This window comes from Eriocheir sinensis, unplaced genomic scaffold (genome assembly GCF_024679095.1).
Source record: "Eriocheir sinensis breed Jianghai 21 unplaced genomic scaffold, ASM2467909v1 Scaffold725, whole genome shotgun sequence".
NCBI classification, from domain to species: Eukaryota; Metazoa; Arthropoda; class Malacostraca; order Decapoda; family Varunidae; genus Eriocheir; species Eriocheir sinensis.
In genome coordinates, this window is record NW_026112082.1 from 154,689 (window position 1) to 177,279 (window position 22,591).

The 22,591-nt window shown below is 47.3% G+C and overlaps 2 protein-coding genes across 6 annotated transcripts in view; both read left to right on the forward strand.

Moving 5' to 3' along the window:
- Positions 1-2,752: 2,752 nt before the first annotated feature.
- LOC126994128 (uncharacterized) overlaps positions 2,753-22,591 on the forward strand; it is a 52,327-nt gene continuing 32,488 nt past the window's right edge. Inside the window, exons 1-3 of one of the 5 annotated variants that reach the window (XR_007748820.1) lie at positions 3,034-3,357; positions 12,578-12,927; positions 13,225-13,406. Coding sequence is in view for 3 of the 5 variants with exons in the window: in XM_050853375.1 (XP_050709332.1) it covers positions 12,254-12,703 (450 nt within the window). In the remaining 2 variants the exon portion in view is untranslated. Of the gene's footprint in view, positions 3,358-12,136; positions 12,928-13,224; positions 13,407-22,591 lie in introns of those variants that run through there. The other 4 variants (XR_007748819.1, XM_050853374.1, XM_050853375.1 and 1 more) reach the window with 4 other exon arrangements.
- On the forward strand, positions 3,374-4,683 carry LOC126994130 (uncharacterized). The gene is made up of 2 exons (XM_050853377.1): positions 3,374-3,705; positions 4,003-4,683. The coding sequence occupies exons 1-2, from the start codon at positions 3,374-3,376 to the stop codon at positions 4,649-4,651; spliced, it is 981 nt and encodes a 326-aa protein (XP_050709334.1). The 3' UTR covers positions 4,652-4,683.

The window sequence follows — 22,591 nt, forward strand, 5'->3', positions numbered from 1 at the left end:
CTCCCATCCCCTCACCCCTTCGTATTCTCTCTCTCTCTCATCCTACCCGTCCCTTCCACTCCCTCCCTCCTTCCCTCTCTTCCCCTCCCACCCTTCATATCTTCTCTCCATCCCTCCCCTCTCCCTCTTCCTTCCCTCCATCCCTCCCTCCCTCCTCGCCTCTTCCGCCAATTTATCGTCTATTTGAGATGATTAGAATGAAGAAACTTTAATTAGTGTTGGAGAAAGAACAAAAGCTTTCCTTCATTTAGTCTGCCTCGATGTGTGTGTGTGTGTGTGTGTGTGTGTGTGTGTGTGTGTGTGTGTGTATGTGAGTCAGGATTAGAGTATTCGTATTCAGTATCCATAATCGATAACAGTGGAATAGAGTACTTTGGTTTATTCGTATTCGAGTTATTGTTATTCGACATTTAAGTGTTATCATTTGCATTTGAAAACTCGTGGTAAATATTCGTATGCGTCGAATAACGTGCCGAATAATCCTCCGTTAATTGCAGAAATAACAATCTATTTGAGCGATATGTCCTGTCTGAACGCATGCAGAGGTGGTATGACGTGATCTGGTGTTTATTTTAAAGGTAAGGTAAAGCTGGGAGGATATCCTAAAGCTGCGCGTGGCGGCGGTGCTCATCTCCGTCCCGTTGGCCCTTTCAGCCTGTGGTATCTTAACCCGACGCAGTGTCAGTGTAACAACCGGGATAGCACAGTTCACCTTTCCCAGGTTTCCGCAGGTACCCATTTAATGACCATCCCGAGAGGTAAAATGAATAGCTGGGTGTGCTGGACGCCGCCGCCTAGGCCAGGATTCGAACCTAGGCCCGCAATTTCGTAATCAGATAAGTTAACCATTGCGTCGCGGAGGCATTTATTCATTTATTTTTGCCAGAGAAAGAATAGAAAGTACACTTGAGCTGGTGCTGCTTACTTTCCAGCAGACGTCGGTAGTCGGCATGGAGTGCGGACGGAGAGATGAGTCGGTGAGTGGTCAGTGAGCGGCTGCCTTCTTTCACCCACACAACAGCTAACTAATGGGAGTTTGAGCGTCTGAGTGAGCGAGTCATGGAATCGTACAGTCAGGATACGGAGCGGGAATTTGACATCGTAGCATCAAACAGTAAATTATACTAAAGACTAAATTATTGATAAACTCCGCCGAGTCATAGTACTGTGTTACGATATCAAGAAAACGGTCTCATTGAGCCTAGACTCCAAAGAGTTGACTCTGCCTGTGCACAGATAATTACTATAATTATATAGCATTTATTTTCCGTGTAGGTTTTGTCATTTTATCTCAAAGTTAGAAATCATCTCTATGAATACCAGTATGGTTCATTTAAAAGAATTTATCCGAAAATTTATCTCTAACTGCTTTTTTATCACTTTTTCTCGGCCACACTGCCATGAAACAAAAAGGTCAGTACGTGATCAGGCCGCGTATTCCCGTTCTGTGTCACATTTTTGCACAGCTCTCCTCCGCCCCGCCCTTCTCGAGGCTTTTCAGTCAATCACACAGCAGAGCCGCGTGTGGCATGCCAGGTTCCACTTCCCGTGAAATTGGTCATATTTACCTGTGTTTTCCATGCATAAATAGGTCGAAGATACATACCATGTGGGCGTATTTTTAAAAATATTTCTCACTTGAATTTCATCGACTTTGATAAAATCCAGACAGTGAGGAAACAGAACGGCCAGACTATAGTACTGACATAGTCACTGAGAGAGAGAGAGAGAGAGAGAGAGAGAGAGAGAGAGAGAGAGAGAGAGAGAGAGAGAGAGAGAGAGAGAGAGAGAGAGAGAGAGAGAGAGAGAGAGAGAGAGAGAGAGAGAGAGAGAGAGAGAGAGAGTGTGTGTGTGTGTGTGTGTGTGTGTGTGTGTGTGTGTGTGTGTGTGTGTGTGTGTGTGTGTGTGTGTGTGTGTGCGTGTGTGTGTGTGTGTGTGTGTGTGTGTGTGTGTGTGTGTGTGTGTGTGTGTGTGTGTGTGTGTGTGTGTGTGTGTGTGTGTGTGTGTGTGTGTGTGTGTGTGTGTGTGTGTGTGTGTGTGTGTGTGTGTGTGTGTGTGTGTGTGTGTGTGTGTGTGTGTGTGTGTGTGTGTGTGTGTGTGTGTGTGTGTGTGTGTGTGTGTGTGTGTGTGTGTGTGTGTGTGTGTGTAGTTCAATGCTAACAAGAGACAAATCCATCACCAAGGCTCCTGGAGGGCAAGGCGGGACGATCCAGTAGTTAACAAAGCCTCACGCCGCTGAACGCGTCATCTGTTAAAATTCAGAAGAAAAAAACTACCCGAGAAATCGTATTGTTGCAGCAGCTAAATATTTGTAATTGTAAATATTTTGTACGCCTCCCTTCATTGCCAATAATCAATATAAGGGAAATATATATGTGTGACGTTATTATTCTTGTAAGATTGATAATACGAAGTTCTTGCTGGGCTTGTGGCAAGAATTTTCGGCCGAGTGTTTCATTGGGTTAGGTGGGCACGATGCGGCCAGTCCCAGCTCACGGCGGCTTCTCGGTGTGATGAGATGTGTGTTGCGCCGCCGGCAGGTTTAAGTGAAGCTGAGGGGATGAATTATGAGGGTTGGTGTGAGTAGAAGGAGCTAGGAGCATGAGGGCGTGGGGGCGGGGTTGGCATGGGCGTAATACTGGTAGCAAACATTCGGCCAGGGATGAGGGAGTGGGTCGTGTGGGTTGGTGTGGGTGGCATGAGGAGTATGAGGGTGTGCGTGCGGGGTTGGCATGGGCGTAATACTGGTAGCAATCATTCGGCCAGGGATGAGGGAGTGGGTTGTGTGGGTTGGTGTGGGTGGCAGGAGGAGCATGAGGGCGTGGGCGTGGGATGGGCGCACTACTTCCAGCAACATTTCGTCACCTGCATTACGTCCCATCGCCCCAGCGTTACACTCTCAGCCTTTTCTTTGAGCGTCCCCGCCAGTGGTCGGTGTAGCCAAGGCGGCACACGACGAGGAGAAGCCATCCCAGAAGAGGACAACGTTGATGACCTGCACGTTCCTGCTAAAGATTGTTCATTTACATTAAAATGACTCAGCAAAAACAAGTGAAGAAGTCTTGGTGCTGCGGGTGCTTCGGCTGGCTCTTCGCCAGGCGGAAGCGCCGCAGCCCCTCCGAGGAACCTGACGACATCGTCGAGGAAACCGAAAACGCGGGTGCCCAGGCCGATGCAGGGCAACAGGCCCTGGTCTGCCTGAAGAAGGCTGCTCAGCCTCTCTCAGTGGTGGAGGAGGAGATCCCCTCCGACACCCTGCTGGATGCTGATGGGGTGGTGGGGAAGGGCGAAAAGGAGGCCACTGGCAGGGGGCGTCAGACTCTCATCATCACAATCCACTTGGTGAAGAGAGAGAAGGTCCACAAGCCAGTGGATGATACAACAGTCGCACAAAAAGACTGCACGCAATTGGAGAGCCATGGCAAGAGGGTTCACACTCGTAATTACTCTGCACATGGTCAAGAGAGAGAAAATAAAGGAGGTATACGATGAGCTCCCCTCCGGGCACCAAGGCACGGCTGGGGACGCTCCTTCCAGCAGGAGCAAGGCCGTTACCGGCCCACCGGAAAAGATGCCCCTTATCAGCAGCTTCAAACAGCGGGATGCATCTCAAACCCCGGTCAAGAAAATGATCAGGTTCAACTTCCAAAACCTGAACACTTTCGTCAAAATTCGTGAGCTGTACTGTGCCTACGACTACTGCAAGTATGGCTTCCCTCTCTCCAGCATTCGTCCTGAGCTGAAAAGCCTAAAGGAGAGAGCAGTGGAGCCACAGGAAGAGCCACCAAAGGAAGCAGTAAACAAACTACCAGAGGCTCAGAAAACAGTAGCAGAGGAAGCAACAGATTCAGCCAACAAAATCAATGAGCCACAACACCTCACAGGGATCCTCAAGAAAGGAAAGACGGCCAGCACCGCTCATAAATGTGTGCGCTTTAACTTCCAGAACCTGAACACTTTCGTCAAGGATCGTGAACTGTACTGTGGCTACGACTACTTCAGGTATGGCTTCCCTCTCTCCAGCATTCGTCCTGAGCTGGACAGGCGAAAGGAGAGAACAGTGAAGCCACAGAAAGGGCCAGCAAAGGACGCGGTAAAGAAACACAACACACGACACCAGCAAACAGTTGGAGCAGCTCGCTGTGCACAAATGAATACCACTACTGAAGGGAAGTCTCCTAAAGGTATCCTGAAGAAAGAAAAGATGCCACGGTCCACCTGTCCAAGACACGTGCCCTTCAACCTTGGTAACCTCCGCGCCCCCGTCAAGGAACGTGAGGTGTACCGTGGCCACGACACCTTCAGATACGCCGCGCCGCTCCAAGTCACTCAGCCTCCCAACTTTACCTCGAGGCCTCACCAGCAGCCCGTTAGATCCGCCTCTAACTCGCTGCGTGGCGCACCTCGGCACCTCGAGAGGCCGACACAGCGGAGGAACGACTCCTTCCAGCAAAACAGTGGCTGGTATGCTGCACACAACTACACCAACAGCCGCCACTCACAGCAACGCCAGCACAACGCCAGCAGCCACGTCCCGCCAAGATACGAAACAAGGCATTTCTACGAGGGACAGACACATCGGGGCACCAACTCCCGCAGCAGAGGTCGTGCCAAGAGAGGCGCAAAGCCGAGTGGTGGCGAGTTTCTGTGAGCACCGGGCGAGTACACAGCGTCGTGATCAAACTCAAATGTTCAGCGTTGTACAGGTGACGTACACTCCGGGTGCATTTCTCAACACTCGCTGAACAGTAACTGTCGCTGACTGGTGATAACAGAGACTGAGGAGTGCCAAGAAGCACCACAATCACACTGAGAGGAACGGCTCGCCAGCTGACTAAAATCACCATGCAGAGGAACGCATCCCATGGAACGGTGCCACTTCTGCGGAACAAATTGTTCAAGAGTGTCGCATCTGTGGGGAGTGTTTGGACGCATGTGTGCTTACATTTTATCTTATATTTCAAATGAAAAATAGAAAATATTGTCTTACAAAACCTTAGGCAGGGATAGTGGGGTCGTGTTGCACCTCAGAACAAGAAACGTTATGTAAGGAGTTGTCTGAACGACCACCTGTTTTAAAACTATATTTAAATGAAAGGTATTAGAATGCTCTTGCCAGTATGCTTCAGCTCAGTGTGATGACCTGAGTTTTATTTTGTCTCTCATTCTCTGCGGAATGATTATAGCTTCCAGGTCTGAGACGCGTGCCCAGAGCGTGACGGAGGTGAGATCGGGATGGAGCCACACATTCCGCGTTATTCATTTATCATGTAAAAATTCCCTGGTTCAGTCACGCTTGTTCGCGTGCTATCAACGATTGAGGCAGCTCACAGAAGGTGCCGGAGCCTTAGAACTTTTGCTAATAATGGTCTTCACATTTATGCCAAGAATCGTGCCAAATCTGTTCTCCGACTTGCCAATAACTCCTTCATCAATAAATCAAAATGTCAAAATTTTGCTAACAAAATTGTTTCCATCTACCTGAAAATAGCTCCCACAAAACACACACACACACACTCTCTCTCTCTCTCTCTCTCTCTCTCATCAAGTGCCGATGTCAATACACCAGTCTGGCCGTTCTATTTCTTCACTGACTGGATTTACTCAAAGTCGAACAAAATCAAATGAAAAATAATAAAAAAAATACGTCCATATACACACTTATGTATCTTCGACCTTTTTATGTTGAAAACACAGATAAACTTGACGAATTTTACGGGAAATGGAACATAAGAACATAAGAACGTAAGGAGTCTGCAAGAGGCTGGTTGGCCTATACAAGGCAGCTCCTGTGCACTCAACCCCACCTTACCTCACCATCCATGGCTTTATCTAACTTCTTCTTGAATGTATCTACGGTATTGGCACCCACAACATGGCCCCCAAGCCTGTTCCATTCGTCCACCACTCTATTGGTGAACCAATTCTTGCCTCTGTCTTTGTTGAATCTGAATTTGTCTAACTTAAAACCATTGCTACGCGTCCTACCTGGCTCTTTTACTATCAAAATCTTATTGACATCCCCTCTATTAAAGCCCTTCATCCATTTGTAGACTACGATCAAGTCTCCTCGCAACCTTCGCCTTTCTAGAGAGTGTAGATTTAAATGCTTCAGCCTGTCTTCATAAGGCAAGTTTCTCACCCCCTGAATCATCTTTGTCATCCTCCTCTTTCCAGATTCTAACATCTTGATATCCATTCTATAGTGGGGGACCAGAACTGAACTGCATAATCGAGCTGAGGTCTAACTAGTGCTAAGTAAAGTTTGAGGATGACTTCAGCGCTCCTATTGCTTACGCTCCTTGAGATGAAACCAAGTACTCTGATGGCCCGATTTTTAGCCTGAATGCATTGAGCCCTAGGACGGAGGTCATCGCTCACTAGGACTCCTAAAGGTGCGGTCACACTAGCTACTGATATCGCTGGATCCAGCGGTACGGCTTGATCGGCCAGCCATTTGCGCTGCACGAGCTACTGATATCGGCTGCTTTGAGCTATCGATACGGACCGTTTTCACTGGCCGTACTGCTGGCGGCAGCGGTAGCCGAATGGAAGGGAATAAGAAACTATCGTTTATTCAGCATACATGTAATCAAAAAATATTCCATTTCTTTTTTTGGGGAGGGACTTTAAATGCGTAATATAAAAGCTAAACGACAATACAAGAAAATTTCCAAATGTATTTTTTTTCTTTAATGGAAATATAATATTCATTTCTTATTTGACCTCGGTGACTTTCCAACGGGTCACCTGTACAGCAAGAGCAAGAGCAAGAGCGAACACACTTGCCAGCCATGGTCTTATCCACTTTCGTTTCACTTTTCTTTTCTTCTTTAAGTCCTCACTGGCTACAAAACAAGTGGCAAGAGTAATTGTGGACAGAGCGAATCCAAGAAGTGCTTCCTCCATAGCGGCTAGTGTTGTTATGATATGGTCCGCTAGCTAGCTAGCTAGCGGACTTTGCATGTGGTGTGACCAGACTGCCGCGCGTATCGCGTTAACAATAACAAGTGTGACCGTAGCTTAAGTCTCTCTCACGCCCGGACCTGTTTAGAGGAGTGTCATTTAAGGAGTAATTGTGTGAGGAGTTATTCCTACCTACACTCAAAATGCTACACTTCCCGACATTGAATTCCATCTGCCACTTCCCCGCCCAATCATATAGTCTGTCAAGCTCATCCTGGAGAACCCGAGCGGCCCTGTCTGATTGGATTACTCTACCGATCTTGGTATCATCTGCGAACTTACTGACATCGCTACTAATTCCTGTGTCCAAGTCATTGATGAAAATAATATAAAGCAGAGGACCCAGCACCGACCCTTGTGGGACGCAACTCGTAACACTGCCCCATCCAAATCCCACACGCGACTCTGCTGTGTGATTAGCTGTCAGGCCACGAGAAGGGCGGGGCGGAGGAGAGCTGTGCAAAAATGTGACACAGAACGGGAATACGCGATCACACACACACACACACACACACACACACACACACACACACACACACACACACACACACACACACTGGAAGAATAGTCAGTGAAACATGGTACATCAAACCCGCAGATTCAAATTCAAAATAGGCATACCTACCAACAACATTATAACGAACACCGCCGCTACCACCACTACTAATCACCCACCACTTGGATAACTACCATTAATACCATCATGGCAGGCACTTCAACCGCAAGAACTACCATACAGCCGCCCCCTACCCATCCATCACCACCACTACTACAAAAGAGGAAGAGAATAGGAGGAAAATGATAAAAGGGGAACCCAAATATCGAAGGAAAGTTTTTGAGTAGAAAAAAAGAAAAGGAGAAATATGGAAATAATAAGTATGAGTAAGTGAGAGTTTTGAAGGAATAAGAGGAAGAAAAGAAGGGAAAGTAAAGGGACGGAAAATAAAAGTAAAGGAAAAAATATTAGATGAGGTGAAAACAAAATATGCAAACACGAAACAAGAAGATGAACAAGAAAATGGAAGAAGGAAGTGGAAGAAAAAATGTCAAGGAATTATAACTCAAAGAACGTAGAGGATACAAAAAGGAGAGTCACGAGGAAGGCGATGGAAGAATTAAGGTAAGGCAGAGTAGGGAGAAGGGATAAGAGGCGAAATAAGACTTAGAATATATGAAAAAGTAAGAGGATATGATAAGAAATAGAAAAAGTTGGAAGAAAACAATAAAAAGGAGGAAAAAATAAACACGAAGAGGAAAGAAGAGAAAAAAGAGAGTATTTAAATGTGTAGAAATTGGGAAGATTAATATTATGAGAATGTAAAAACGCAGGAAAGCAAAACGAGGAAGTAGAAGTAAAAAAAATAATATACAAAAGTGAAATGACAGGAAGGAGGAAGATGAAATGCAAGAACAATAAAAACAGAAAGACACGTAAGACAAAACAGACAGAGACGATAAAAGAGAGAGAAGACAAAGGGCGAGAAATATACGAATGAGGCTGAAAAACAAAATATAAAGACGGATAAGTAAAAACATGGATGGGGAGGAGGAGTAAGAGGGAGAGATGAAAGAAAAGAACATGGGATTTAAAGTTTAGTGAGATAATGAGGAACTGAAAGATGGGTTGGAAAAAAGAAAAGATGTAGACCAAATTAAGAATGAATGGGAAAACAAACAGAAGAAAAAACAAGATTAAAAGGAAAATTTGGAGTAGGACAATGAGGAGGAAGAAGAGCGTGAGGACTGGAAGGAAGAGGACGAGGAAGAGGAAGTGACTGAAAGAGGAAAAAAAGGGGACTGAAAAGATGAACATGGGTTAATTAACTTAAGCGCGGGTGACACAATAGTGGACAGCCGGAGCGTGGGCTCGGGTGTCCACAATAGTGGACAGCCGGAGCGTGGGTTAGCGCGGATGTCACAATAGTGGACAGCCGGCCGTGGCTCGTAGCGCGGGTGTCCACAATAGTGGACAGCCGGGGCGTGGGCTCATGCGCGGGTGTCCACAATAGTGGACAGCCGGAGCGTGGGCTCGTAGCGCGGCTGTCAACAAAAGTGGACAGCCGGAGAGTGGGCTCAGTAGCGCGGGTGTCCACAATAGTGGACAGCCGAGCGTGGGCTCAGCGCGGGTGTCCACAATAGTGGACAGCCGAGCGTGGGCTCAGAAGCGCGGGTGTCCACAATAGTGGACAGCCGGAGCGTAGGCTCGTAGCGCGGGTGTCCACAAAAGTGGACAGCCGGAGCGTGGGCTCGTAGCGCGGGTGTCCACAATAGTGGACAGCCGGAGCGTGGGCTCGTAGCGCGGGTGTCCACAATAGTGGACAGCCGGAGCGTGGGCTCGTAGCGCGGGTGTCCACAATAGTGGACAGCCGGAGCGTGGGCTCGTAGCGCGGGTGTCCACAATAGTGGACATGGCATTTTTTTTATGAACGCGCCGCCAGATTTGGTTGGTTTGTCGTCAAGTACAGTAAACATGCCGTTTTCTTTCCTACAATGCCCACAAACACTCTCTTACATTATCAGTGGTCAGTTAACGCCTTGTGCTAGCTTTGACAAGATGTCCGCTAGACCCCGCAGCTCCGCTCACCTTCCAGTCAAATCCATCCTCAAGATGGGGCCCCTTTGACCTCAACACCAATAAAAAACATCAGGAAAGCCTTGGAAGAAAGCGAAATTGAAGCAGAGTTAGATAAAACTGTCACAAGCACAATCCTTGGTAGTGACAGTGATGCCACTCTAAGTTACTGTAGTGATGGTGATGGATATGGCTTTGTCAATGAAAGCAGTGCTTCTGGTGATGTTCCTGAACATTTTCACAAGGGAAAGGGGATTTTTTATCATTCTAACATACATGAAGATCTACGCCATGTCAGAAATATACGCCCTGTCAGGACTGCCTTATCGCCCTCACCAGTCAGCTCCGCCACAAGTGTGGACCCCGCTACAGAGACCACCACCACGGATACGCCTGATCCTAACTTTTTTTTTTTCATTCTAACATGCACGATGATGTTATCTGTATATATTTGTGATAGGTATGATAAATAAACGCTGGATGCAGAAAAATGAAATGCAAATGTTACGTGTCATACAGTGGCCGTTCGGCGTGGAGGGTGCAGCCTGGCAACGCCTGAGCCAGTGTGTACAATGTTGCGAGAGGCACAACAATAAGTATGTAGCGAACCGTAAAACTTACCCTTTGTAATCTCAAAAATATTAGTAGTGTTGTTTTCTGTTTTTTTATCATTCCTTTTGTTACACAATGCAAGTACAGCATTCTAGCATGGATTTTGGTTCATTGCTAAGTGTAGCGAGTAATGCTAACCACAGATTTTTACAATAATACAAAATTTGAGCTTTATATGGGTATGGTACACAGAAGCTGTAAAAAAGTGATGCTTTTTATTGCTAAATAATAGAAAATAAGAACAATAGAGGTGGGTATCTCTATAATAATATGTCTTCATAGTTCCTACTTCATAACTCTGTACTCGTTCTACCAATGCTTATATGGTGTTCAAATTAACGTCAAAGGGCAGCTAAGGAAAAGGACTTTACAATGATACCTCATTCAGCAACGTTAGCTCAGTAAGAGAGAAGATACTTGAGGTTGAAGTGAGGTGTGTTTTTGAGTGAAAATGCTGCGTGGAGGCCAGGCGCGGCAAAAATCTAGCCTGCGCTTGAAGGGTTAAGAAAGAAATGAGATGGAAGAAAATAAAGATAAGATATAAAGCAAAATTAGGAAGAGGATAATGAGGAAGAAGAAGAGAGTGATGATTAGAAGGAATTAGAAGAGGAAGAGGAAGAAGGAAAACGGAGACTCAAAAAAAGGAAAATCAATGGGAAACAGTTTAATGTGAGCAGAATGTTAAGCGAAGACCGTCAGAAAAAGCGAAAACAATAAAAATAAGGAGAAAAAAGTAAGAAAAGAGTAAAAAGGAAAGGAAAAAACATTGAATAGAAAAGAGTGGAAGATGAAAAAGGAAAAAAAAGATGAAAACGTAGAATTAAAACTGGGAGAGAATGATCATAAGCAGGAGTAAATTAGAAGATGGGTGAGCGGAATAAAAGAAGACTAGACAAAAAAAGAAGAGAGAGAGAGAGAGAGAGAGAGAGAGAGAGAGAGAGAGAGAGAGAGAGAGAGAGAGAGAGAGAGAGAGAGAGAGAGAGAGAGAGAGAGAGAGAGAGAGAGAGAGAGAGAGTCACCACGTGGCGGTAAGAGGTCGTGTTACGTGTGTGTGTGTGTGTGTGTGTGTGTGTGTGTGTGTGTGTGTGTGTGTGTGTGTGTGTGTGTAGTTCAATGCTAACAAGAGACAAATCCATCACCAAGGCTCCTGGAGGGCAAGGCGGGACGATCCAGTAGTTAACAAAGCCTCACGCCGTTAAACGCGTCATCTGTGAAAATACAGAAGAAAAAAACTACCCGAGAAATCGTATTGTTGCAGCAGCTAAATATTTGTAACTGAAAATATTTTGTACGCCTCCCTTCATTGCCAATAATCAATATAAGGGAAATATATTTGTGTGACGTTATTATTCTTGTAAGATTAATAATACGAAGTTCTTGCTGGGTTTGTGGCAAGAATTTTCGGCCGAGTGGTTCATTGGGTAAGGTGGGCACGATGCGGCCAGTCCCAGCTCACGGCGGCTTCTCGGTGTGACGAGATGTGTGTTGCGGCGCCGGCAGGTTTAAGTGAAGGTGAGGGGATGAATTATGAGGGTTGGTGTGAGTAGAAGGAGCTAGGAGCATGAGGGCGTGGGGGCGGCATTGGCATGGGCGTAATACTTGTTGCAATCATTTGGCAAGGGATGAGGGAGTGGGTCGTGTGGGTTGGTGTGGGTGGCAGGAGGAGCATGAGGGCGTGGGTGTGGGATGGGCGCACATGGCGTAATACTGGTAGCAAACATTCGGCCAGGGATGAGGAAGTGGGTTGTGTGGGTTGGTGTGGGTGGCAGGAGGAGCATGAGGGCGTGGGTGTGGGATGGGCGCACATGGCGTAATACTGGTAGCAAACATTCGGCCAGGGATGAGGGAGTGGGTTGTGTGGGTTGGTGTGGGTGGCAGGAGGAGCATGAGGGCGTGGGTGTGGGATGGGCGCACTACTTCCAGCAACATTTCGTCACCTGCATTACGTCCCATCGCCCCAGCGTTACACTCTCAGCCTTTTTTGAGCGTCCCCGCCAGTGGTCGGTGTAGCCAAGGCGGCACACGACGAGGAGAAGCCATCCCAGAAGAGGACAACGTTGATGACCTGCACGTTCCTGCTAAAGATTGTTCATTTACATTAAAATGACTCAGCAAAAACAAGTGAAGAAGTCTTGGTGCTGCGGGTGCTTCGGCTGGCTCTTCGCCAGGCGGAAGCGCCGCAGCCCCTCCGAGGAACCTGACGACATCGTCGAGGAAACCGAGAACGCGGGTGCCCAGGCCGATGCAGGGCAACAGGCCCTGGTCTGCCTGAAGAAGGCTACTCAGCCTCTCTCAGTGGTGGAGGAGGAGATCCCCTCCGACACCCTGCTGGATGCTGACGGGGTGGTGGGAAAGGGCGAAAAGGAGGCCACTGGCAGGAGGCGTCAAACTCTCATCATCATAATCCACTTGGTGAAGAGAGAGAAGGTCCACAAGCCAGTGGATGATACAACAGTCTCACAAAAAGACTGCACGCAATTGGAGAGCCATGGCAAGAGGGTTCAAACTCTCGTAATTACTCTGCACATGGTCAAGAGAGAGAAAATAAAGGAGGTATACGATGAGCTCCCCTCCGGGCACCAAGGCACTGCTGGGGACGCTCCTTCCAGCAGGAGCAAGGCCGTTACCGGCCCACCGGAAAAGATGCCCCTTATCAGCAGCTTCAAACAGCGGGATGCATCTCAAACACCGGTCAAGAAAACTATCAGTTTCAACTTCCAAAACCTGAACACTTTCGTCAAAATTCGTGAGCTGTACTGTGCCTACGACTACTGCAAGTATGGCTTCCCTCTCTCCAGCATTCGTCCTGAGCTGAAAAGCCTAAAGGAGAGAGCAGTGGAGCCACAGGAAGAGCCACCAAAGGAAGCAGTAAACAAACTACCAGAGGCTCAGAAAACAGTAGCAGAGGAAGCAACAGATTCACCCAACAAAATCAATGAGCCAGAACACCTCACAGGGATCCTCAAGAAAGGAAAGACGGCCAGCACCGCTCATAAATGTGTGCGCTTTAACTTCCAGAACCTGAACACTTTCGTCAAGGATCGTGAACTGTATTGTGGCTACGACTACTTCAGGTATGGCTTCCCTCTCTCCAGCATTCGTCCTGAGCTGGAAAGGCGAAAGGAGAGAACAGTGAAGCCACAGAAAGGGCCAGCAAAGGACGCGGTAAAGAAACACAACACACGACACCAGCAAACAGTTGGAGCAGCTCGCTGTGCACAAATGAATACCACTACTGAAGGGAAGTCTCCTAAAGGTATCCTGAAGAAAGAAAAGATGCCACGGTCCACCTGTCCAAGACACGTGCCCTTCAACCTTGGTAACCTCCGCGCCCCCGTTAAGGAACGTGAGGTGTACCGTGGCCACGACACCTTCAGATACGCCGCGCCGCTCCAAGTCACTCAGCCTCCCAACTTTACCTCGAGGCCTCACCAGCAGCCCGTTAGATCCGCCTCTAACTCGCTGCGTGGCGCAACTCGGCACCTCGAGAGGCCGGCACAGCGGAGGAACGACTCCTTCCAGCAAAACAGTGGCTGGTATGCTGCACACAACTACACCAGCAGCCGCCACTCACAGCAACGCCAGCACAACGCCAGCAGCCACGTCCCGCCAAGATACGAAACAAGGCATTTCTACGGAGGGCAGACACATCGGGGCACCAACTCCCGCAGCAGAAGTCGTGCCAAGAGAGGCGCAAAGCCGAGTGGTGGCGAGTTTCTGTGAGCACCGGGCGAGTACACAGCGTCGTGATCAAACTCAAATGTTCAGCGTTGTACAGGTGACGTACACTCCTGGTGCATTTGTCAACAACCTGTGAACAGTATCTGTCTCTGACTTGTGTTATCAGTTAGTGAGGAGTGCCTAGTAGCACCACAATCACACTGAGAGGAACGGCTCGCCAGCTGACTAAAATCACCATGCAGAGGAACGCATCCCATGGAACGGTGCCACTTGCGGAACAAATTGTTCAAGAGTGTCGCATCTGTGGGGAGTGTTTGGACGCATGTGTGCTTACATTTCTTATCTTATATTTCAAATGAAAAAATAGAAAATATTGTCTTACAAAAACCTTAGGCAGGGATAGTGGGGTCGTGTTGCACCTCAGAACAAGAAACGTTATGTAAGGAGTTGTCTGAACGACCACCCGTTTTAAAACTATATTTAAATGAAAGGTATTAGAATGCTCTTGCCAGTATGCTTCAGCTCAGTATGATGACCTGAGTTTTATTTTGTCTCTCATTCTCTGCGGAATGATTATAGCTTCCAGGTCTGAGACGCGTGCCCAGAGCGTGACGGAGGTGAGATCGGGATGGAGCCACACATTCCGCGTTATTCATTTATCATGTAAAAATTCCCTGGTTCAGTCACGCTTGTTCGCGTGCTATCAACGATTGAGGCAGCTCACAGAAAGTGCCGGAGCCTTAGAACTTTTGCTAAAAATGGTCTTAACATTTATGCCAAGAATCGTGCCAAATCTGTTCTCCGACTTGCCAATAACTCCTTCATCAATAAATCAAAATATTGAAATTTTGCTAACAAAATTGTTTCCATCTACCTGAAAATAGCTCCCACAAAACTCTCTCATGAAGTGACGATGTCAACACACCAGTCTGGCCGTTCTATTTCTTCACTGACTGGATTTAATCAAAGTCGAACAAAATCAAATGAAAAAATAATAAAAAAAATACGTCCACATAGTACACACTTATGTATCTTCGACCTTTTTATGCATGGAAAACACAGATAAAATTGACGAATTTTACGGGAAGTGGAACCTGGCATCCCACACGCGGCTCTGCTGTGTGATTGGCTGTCAGGCCACGAGAAGGGCGGGGCGGAGGAGAGCTGTGCAAAAATGTGACACTAAAAGGAAAACGCGATCAGGCCACGGTGAATTTTACACACACACACACACACACACACACACACACACACACACACACACACACACACACACACACACACACACACACACACACACACACACACACACACAATGGAAGAATGGTAACTGAAACATGGTATAACAAACCCGTAGACTTAAACTCAAAATAAGCATTCCAACTAATAACACTATCAGGAACACTGCCGCTACCACCACTACTAATCACCCACCACTTGAATAACGACCATTAGAACCATCATGGCAGGCACTTCAACCACCAGGACTACCATATCCCCCCCCCCCCTTCTTCCTGGCATCACCACTGCAGAAGAAAAGGAAGAGAATAGGAGGAAAATGATGAAAGCAGAATGCAAAATCGAAGGAAAAGTTTGTGGGCAGGAAAAAGGAGGAGAAGGAGTAATATGGAAATAATAAGTATGAGTAAGTGAGAGTTTCGAAGGAATAAGAGGAAGAAAAGAAGCAAAAGAAGAAGGACGGAGAAAAAAAAGAAAGGAAAAAATATTAGATGAAGTAAAAACAAGACTTGCAAAAAGGAAACAAAAAGATGAACAAGAAAACGGAACAAGGAAATGGAAGAAAAAATGTCAAGGAATTAAAACTCAAAGAACGTAGAGGATACAAAAAGGAAGTTACGAGGAAGGCGATGGAAGAATTAAAGCAAGGCAGAGTAGGGAGAAGGGATAAGAGGCGAAATAAGACTTAGAATATATGAAAAAGTAAGAGGATATGAAAAGAAATAGAAAAAGTTGGAAGAAAACAATAAAAAGGAGGAAAAAATAAACACGAATGGGAAAGAAGAGAAACAAAAGAGAGTATTTAAATGTGTAGAAATTGGGAAGATTAATATTATGAGAATGTGAAAACGCAGGAAAGCAAAACGAGGAAGTAGAAGTAAAAAAAATAATATACAAAAGTGAAATGACAGGAAGGAGGAAGATGAAAGGCAAGAACAATAAAAACAGAAAGACACATAAGACAAAACAGACAGAGACGATAAAAGAGAGAGAAGACAAAGGGCGAGAAATATACGAATGAGGCTGAAAAACAAAATATAAAGACGGAGAAGTAAAAACATGGATGGGGAGGAGGAGTAAGAGGGAGAGATGAAAGAAAAGAATATGGGAGTTAAAGTTTAGTGAGATAATGAGGAACTGAAAGATGGGTTGGAAAAAAGAAAAGATGTAGACCAAATTAAGAATGAATGGGAAAACAAACAGAAGAAAAAACAAGATTAAAAGGAAAATTTGGAGTAGGACAATGAGGAGGAAGAAGAGCGTGAGGACTGGAAGGAAGTAGAAGAGGAAGAGGAAGAGGAAGTGACTGAAAGCGGAGGAAAAAGAGGGGACTGAAAAGATAGACATGCGAAAGAAAAAGTGTTAAGGCAACATTAATTAACCCTTAAAGCGCGGGTGTCCACAATAGTGGACAGCCGGAGCGGAGCGTGGGTTTCAGAGCGCGGGTGTCCAATAGTGGACAGCCGGAGCGTGGGGTCGAGCGTGGGTGTCTGACAATAGTGACAGCGCGGTGTGGGCTCACAGTGGACAGCCGGAGCGTGGGCTCAGCGCGGTGTCCACAATAGTGGACAGCCGGAGCGTGGGCTCGTAGCGCGGGTGTCCACAATAGTGGACAGCCGGAGCGTGGGTCAGAAGCGCGGGTGTCCACAATAGTGGACAGCCGGGCGTGGGCTCAGCGCGGGTGTCCACAATAGTGGACAGCCGGAGCGTGGGCTCAGAAGCGCGGGTGTCCACAACAGTGGACAGCCGAGCGTGGGCTCAGCGCGGGTGTCCACAATAGTGGACAGCCGGAGCGTGGGCTCGTAGCGCGGGTGTCCACAATAGTGGACAGCCGGAGCGTAGGCTCGTAGCGCGGGTGTCCACAATAGTGGACATGGCATTTTTTTTATGAACGCGCCGCCAGATTTGGTTGGTTTGTCGTCAAGTACAGTAAACATGCCGTTTTCTTTCCTACAATGCCCACAAACACTCTCTTACATTATCAGTGGTCAGTTAACGCCTTGTGCTAGCTTTGACAAGATGTCCGCTAGACCCCGCAGCTCCGCTCACCTTCCAGTCAAATCCATCCTCAAGATGGGGCCCTTTGACCTCAACACCAATAAAAAACATCAGGAAAGCCTTGGAAGAAAGCGAAATTGAAGCAGAGTTAGATAAAACTGTCACAAGCACAATCCTTGGTAGTGACAGCGATGCCACTCTAAGTTACTGTAGTGATGGTGATGGATATGGCTTTGTCAATGAAAGCAGTGCTTCTGGTGATGTTCCTGAACATTTTCACAAGGGAAAGGGGATTTTTTTCATTCTAACATACATGAAGATCTACGCCATGTCAGAAATATACGCCCTGTCAGGACTGCCTTATCGCCCTCACCAGTCAGCTCCGCCACAAGTGTGGACCCCGCTACAGAGACCACCACCACGGATACGCCTGATCCTAACTTTTTTTTTTTCATTCTAACATGCACGATGATGTTATCTGTATATATTTGTGATAGGTATGATAAATAAACGCTGGATGCAGAAAAATGAAATGCAAATGTTACGTGTCATACAGTGGCCGTTCGGCGTGGAGGGTGCAGCCTGGCAACGCCTGAGCCAGTGTGTACAATGTTGCGAGAGGCACAACAATAAGTATGTAGCGAACCGTAAAACTTACCCTTTGTAATCTCAAAAATATTAGTAGTGTTGTTTTCTGTTTTTTTTTATCATTCCTTTTGTTACACAATGCAAGTACAGCATTCTAGCATGGATTTTGGTTCATTGCTAAGTGTAGCGAGTGATGCTAACCACAGATTTTTACAATAATACAAAATTTGAGCTTTATATGGGTATGGTACACAGAAGCTGTAAAAAAGTGATGCTTTTTATTGCTAAATAATACAAAATAAGAACAATAGAGGTGGGTATCTCTATAATAATATGTCTTCATAGTTCCTACTTCATAACTCTGTACTCGTTCTACCAATGCTTATATGGTGTTCAAATTAACGTCAAAGGGCAGCTAAGGAAAAGGACTTTACAATGATACCTCATTCAGCAACGTTAGCTCAGTAAGAGAGAAGATACTTGAGGTTGAAGTGAGGTGTGTTTTTGAGTGAAAATGCCTGCGTGGCAGGCCAGGCGCGGCAAAATCTAGCCCGCGCTTGAAGGGTTAAGAAAGAAATGAGATGGAAGAAAATAAAGATAAGATAGAAAGCAAAATTAGGAAGAGGATAATGAGGAAGAAGAAGAGAGTGAGGATTAGAAGGAATTACAAGAGGAAGAGGAAGAAGGAAAACGGAGACTCAAAAAAAGGAAAATCAATGGGAAACAGTTTAATGTGAGCAGAATGTTAAGCGAAGACCGTCAGAAAAAGCGAAAACAATAAAAATAAGGAGAAAAAAGTAATAAAAGAGGAAAAAGGAAAGGAAAAAAACATTGAATAGAAAAGAGTGGAAGATGAAAAAGGAAAAAAAGATGAAAACGTAGAATTAAAACTGGGAGAGATTGATCATAAGCAAGAGTAAATTAGAAGATGGGTGAACGGAATAAAAGAAGACTAGACAAAAAAAGAAGAGAGAGAGAGAGAGAGAGAGAGAGAGAGAGAGAGAGAGAGAGAGAGAGAGAGAGAGAGAGAGAGAGAGAGAGAGAGAGAGAGAGAGAGAGAGAGAGAGAGAGAGAGAGAGAGAGAGAGAGAGAGAGAGAGAGAGAGAGAGAGAGAGAGAGAGAGAGAGAGAGAGAGTCAGCACGTGGCGGTAAGAGGTCGTGTTACGTGTGTGTGTGTGTGTGTGTGTGTGTGTGTGTGTGTGTGTGTGTGTGTGTGTGTGTGTGTGTGTGTGTAGTTCAATGCTAACAAGAGACAAATCCATCACCAAGGCTCCTGGAGGGCAAGGCGGGACGATCCAGTAGTTAACAAAGCCTCACGCCGCTGAACGCGTCATCTGTGAAAATACAGAAGAAAAAAACTACCCGAGAAATCGTATTGTTGCAGCAGCTAAATATTTGTAACTGTAAATATTTTGTACGCCTCCCTACATTGCCAATAATCAATATAAGGAAAATATATTTGTGTGACGTTATTATTCTTGTAAGATTAATAATACGAAGTTCTTGCTGGGTTTGTGGCAAGAATTTTCGGCCGAGTGGTTCATTGGGTAAGGTGGGCACGATGCGGCCAGTCCCGGCTCACGGCGGCTTCTCGGTGTGACGAGATGTGTGTTGCGGCGCCGGCAGGTTTAGGTGAAGGTGAGGGGATGAATTATGAGGGTTGGTGTGAGTAGAAGGAGCTAGGAGCATGAGGGCGTGGGTGCGGGATTGGCATGGGCGTAATACTTGTAGCAATCATTCGGCCTGGGATGCGGGTGGGGGTTGTGTGGGTTGGTGGGGGTGGCAGGAGGGCGTGGGGGCGGGATTGGCATGGGCGTAATACTTGTTGCAATCATTTGGCAAGGGATGAGGGAGTGGGTCGTGTGGGTTGGTGTGGGTGGCAGGAGGAGCATGAGGGCGTGGGTGTGGGATGGGCGCACATGGCGTAATACTGGTAGCAAACATTCGGCCAGGGATGAGGAAGTGGGTTGTGTGGGTTGGTGTGGGTGGCAGGAGGAGCATGAGGGCGTGGGTGTGGGATGGGCGCACATGGCGTAATACTGGTAGCAAACATTCGGCCAGGGATGAGGGAGTGGGTTGTGTGGGTTGGTGTGGGTGGCAGGAGGAGCATGAGGGCGTGGGTGTGGGATGGGCGCACTACTTCCAGCAACATTTCGTCACCTGCATTACGTCCCATCGCCCCAGCGTTACACTCTCAGCCTTTTCTTTGAGCGTCCCCGCCAGTGGTCGGTGTAGCCAAGGCGGCACACGACGAGGAGAAGCCATCCCAGAAGAGGACAACGTTGATGACCTGCACGTTCCTGCTAAAGATTGTTCATTTACATTAAAATGACTCAGCAAAAACAAGTGAAGAAGTCTTGGTGCTGCGGGTGCTTGGCTGGCTCTTCGCCAGGCGGCGCCGCAGCCCTCCGAGGAACCTGACGACATCGTCGAGGAAACCGATAACGCGGGTGCCCAGGCCGATGCAGGGCAACAGGCCCTGGTCTGCCTGAAGAAGGCTACTCAGCCTCTCTCAGTGGTGGAGGAGGAGATCCCCTCCGACACCCTGCTGGATGCTGATGGGGTGGTGGGAAAGGGCGAAAAGGAGGCCACTGGCAAGAGGCGTCAAACTCTCATCATCACAATCCACTTGGTGAAGAGAGAGAAGGTCCACAAGCCAGTGGATGATAAAACAGTCTCACAAAAAGACTGCACGCAATTGGAGAGCCATGGCAAGAGGGTTCAAACTCGTAATTACTCTGCACATGGTCAAGAGAGAGAAAATAAAGGAGGTATACGATGAGCTCCCTCCGGGCACCAAGGCACTGCTGGGGACGCTCCAGCAGGAGCAAGGCCGTTACTGGCCCACCGGAAAAGATGCCCTTATCAGCAGCTTCAAACAGCAGGATGCATCTCAAACCCCGGTCAAGAAAACTATCAGGTTCAACTTCCAAAACCTGAACACTTTCGTCAAAATTCGTGAGCTGTACTGTGCCTACGACTACTGCAAGTATGGCTTCCCTCTCTCCAGCATTCGTCCTGAGCTGAAAAGCCTAAAGGAGAGAGCAGTGGAGCCACAGGAAGAGCCACCAAAGGAAGCAGTAAACAAACTACCAGAGGCTCAGAAAACAGTAGCAGAGGAAGCAACAGATTCAGCCAACAAAATCGATGAGCCACAACACCACACAGGGATCCTCAAGAAAGGAAAGACGGCCAGCACCGCTCATAAATGTGTGCGCTTTAACTTCCAGAACCTGAACACTTTCGTCAAGGATCGTGAGCTGTACTGTGGCTACGACTACTTCAGGTATGGCTTCCCTCTCTACAGCATTCGTCCTGAGCTGGACAGGCGAAAGGAGAGAACAGTGAAGCCACAGAAAGGGCCAGCAAAGGACGCGGTAAAGAAACACAACACACGACACCAGCAAACAGTTGGAGCAGCTCGCTGTGCACAAATGAATACCACTACTGAAGGGAAGTCTCCTAAAGGTATCCTGAAGAAAGAAAAGATGCCACGGTCCACCTGTCCAAGACACGTGCCCTTCAACCTTGGTAACCTCCGCGCCCCCGTCAAGGAACGTGAGGTGTACCGTGGCCACGACACCTTCAGATACGCCGCGCCGCTCCAAGTCACTCAGCCTCCCAACTTTACCTCGAGGCCTCACCAGCAGCCCGTTAGATCCGCCTCTAACTCGCTGCGTGGCGCACCTCGGCACCTCGAGAGGCCGACACAGCGGAGGAACGACTCCTTCCAGCAAAACAGTGGCTGGTATGCTGCACACAACTACACCAACAGCCGCCACTCACAGCAACGCCAGCACAACGCCAGCAGCCACGTCCCGCCAAGATACGAAACAAGGCATTTCAACGAGGGACAGACACATCGGGGCACCAACTCCCGCAGCAGAAGTCGTGCCAAGAGAGGCGCAAAGCCGAGTGGTGGCGAGTTTCTGTGAGCACCGGGCGAGTACACAGCGTCGTGATCAAACTCAAATGTTCAGCGACGTACGGGTGACGTACATTCCGGGTGCATTTCTCAACACCCGCTGAACAGTAACTGTCGCTGACTGGTGATAACAGAGACTGAGGAGTGCCAAGAAGCACCACAATCACACTGAGAGGAACGGCTCGCCAGCTGACTAAAATCACCATGCAGAGGAACGCATCCCATGGAACGGTGCCACTTCTGCGGAACAAATTGTTCAAGAGTGTCGCATCTGTGGGGAGAGTTTGGACGCATGTGTGTGCTTACATTTCTTATCTAATATTTCAAATGAAAAAATAGAAAATATTGTCTTACAAAAACCTTAGGCAGGGATGGTGGGGTCGTGTTGCACCTCAGAACAAGAAACGTTATGTAAGGAGTTGTCTGAACGACCACCTGTTTTAAAACTATATTTAAATGAAAGGTATTAAAATGCTGTGTGATTGGCTGTCAGGCCACGAGAAGGGCGGGGCGGAGGAGAGCTGTGCAAAAATGTGACACTAAAAGGAAAACGCGATCAGGCCACGGTGAATTTTACACACACACACACACTGACCTACACACACACACACACACACACACACACACACACACACACACACACACACACACACACACACACACACACACACACACACAATGGAAGAATGGTAACTGAAACATGGTATAACAAACCCGTAGACTTAAACTCAAAATAAGCATTCCAACTAATAACACTATCAGGAACACTGCCGCTACCACCACTACTAATCACCCACCACTTGAATAACGACCATCAACACCATCATGGCAGGCACTTCAACCACCAGGACTACCATATCCGCCCCCCCCTTCTTCCCGGCATCACCACGGCAGAAGAAAAGGAAGAGAATAGGAGGAAAATGATGAAAGCAGAATGCAAAATCGAAGGAAAAGTTTGTGGGCAGGAAAAAGGAGGAGAAGGAGTAATATGGAAATGGTAAGTATGAGTA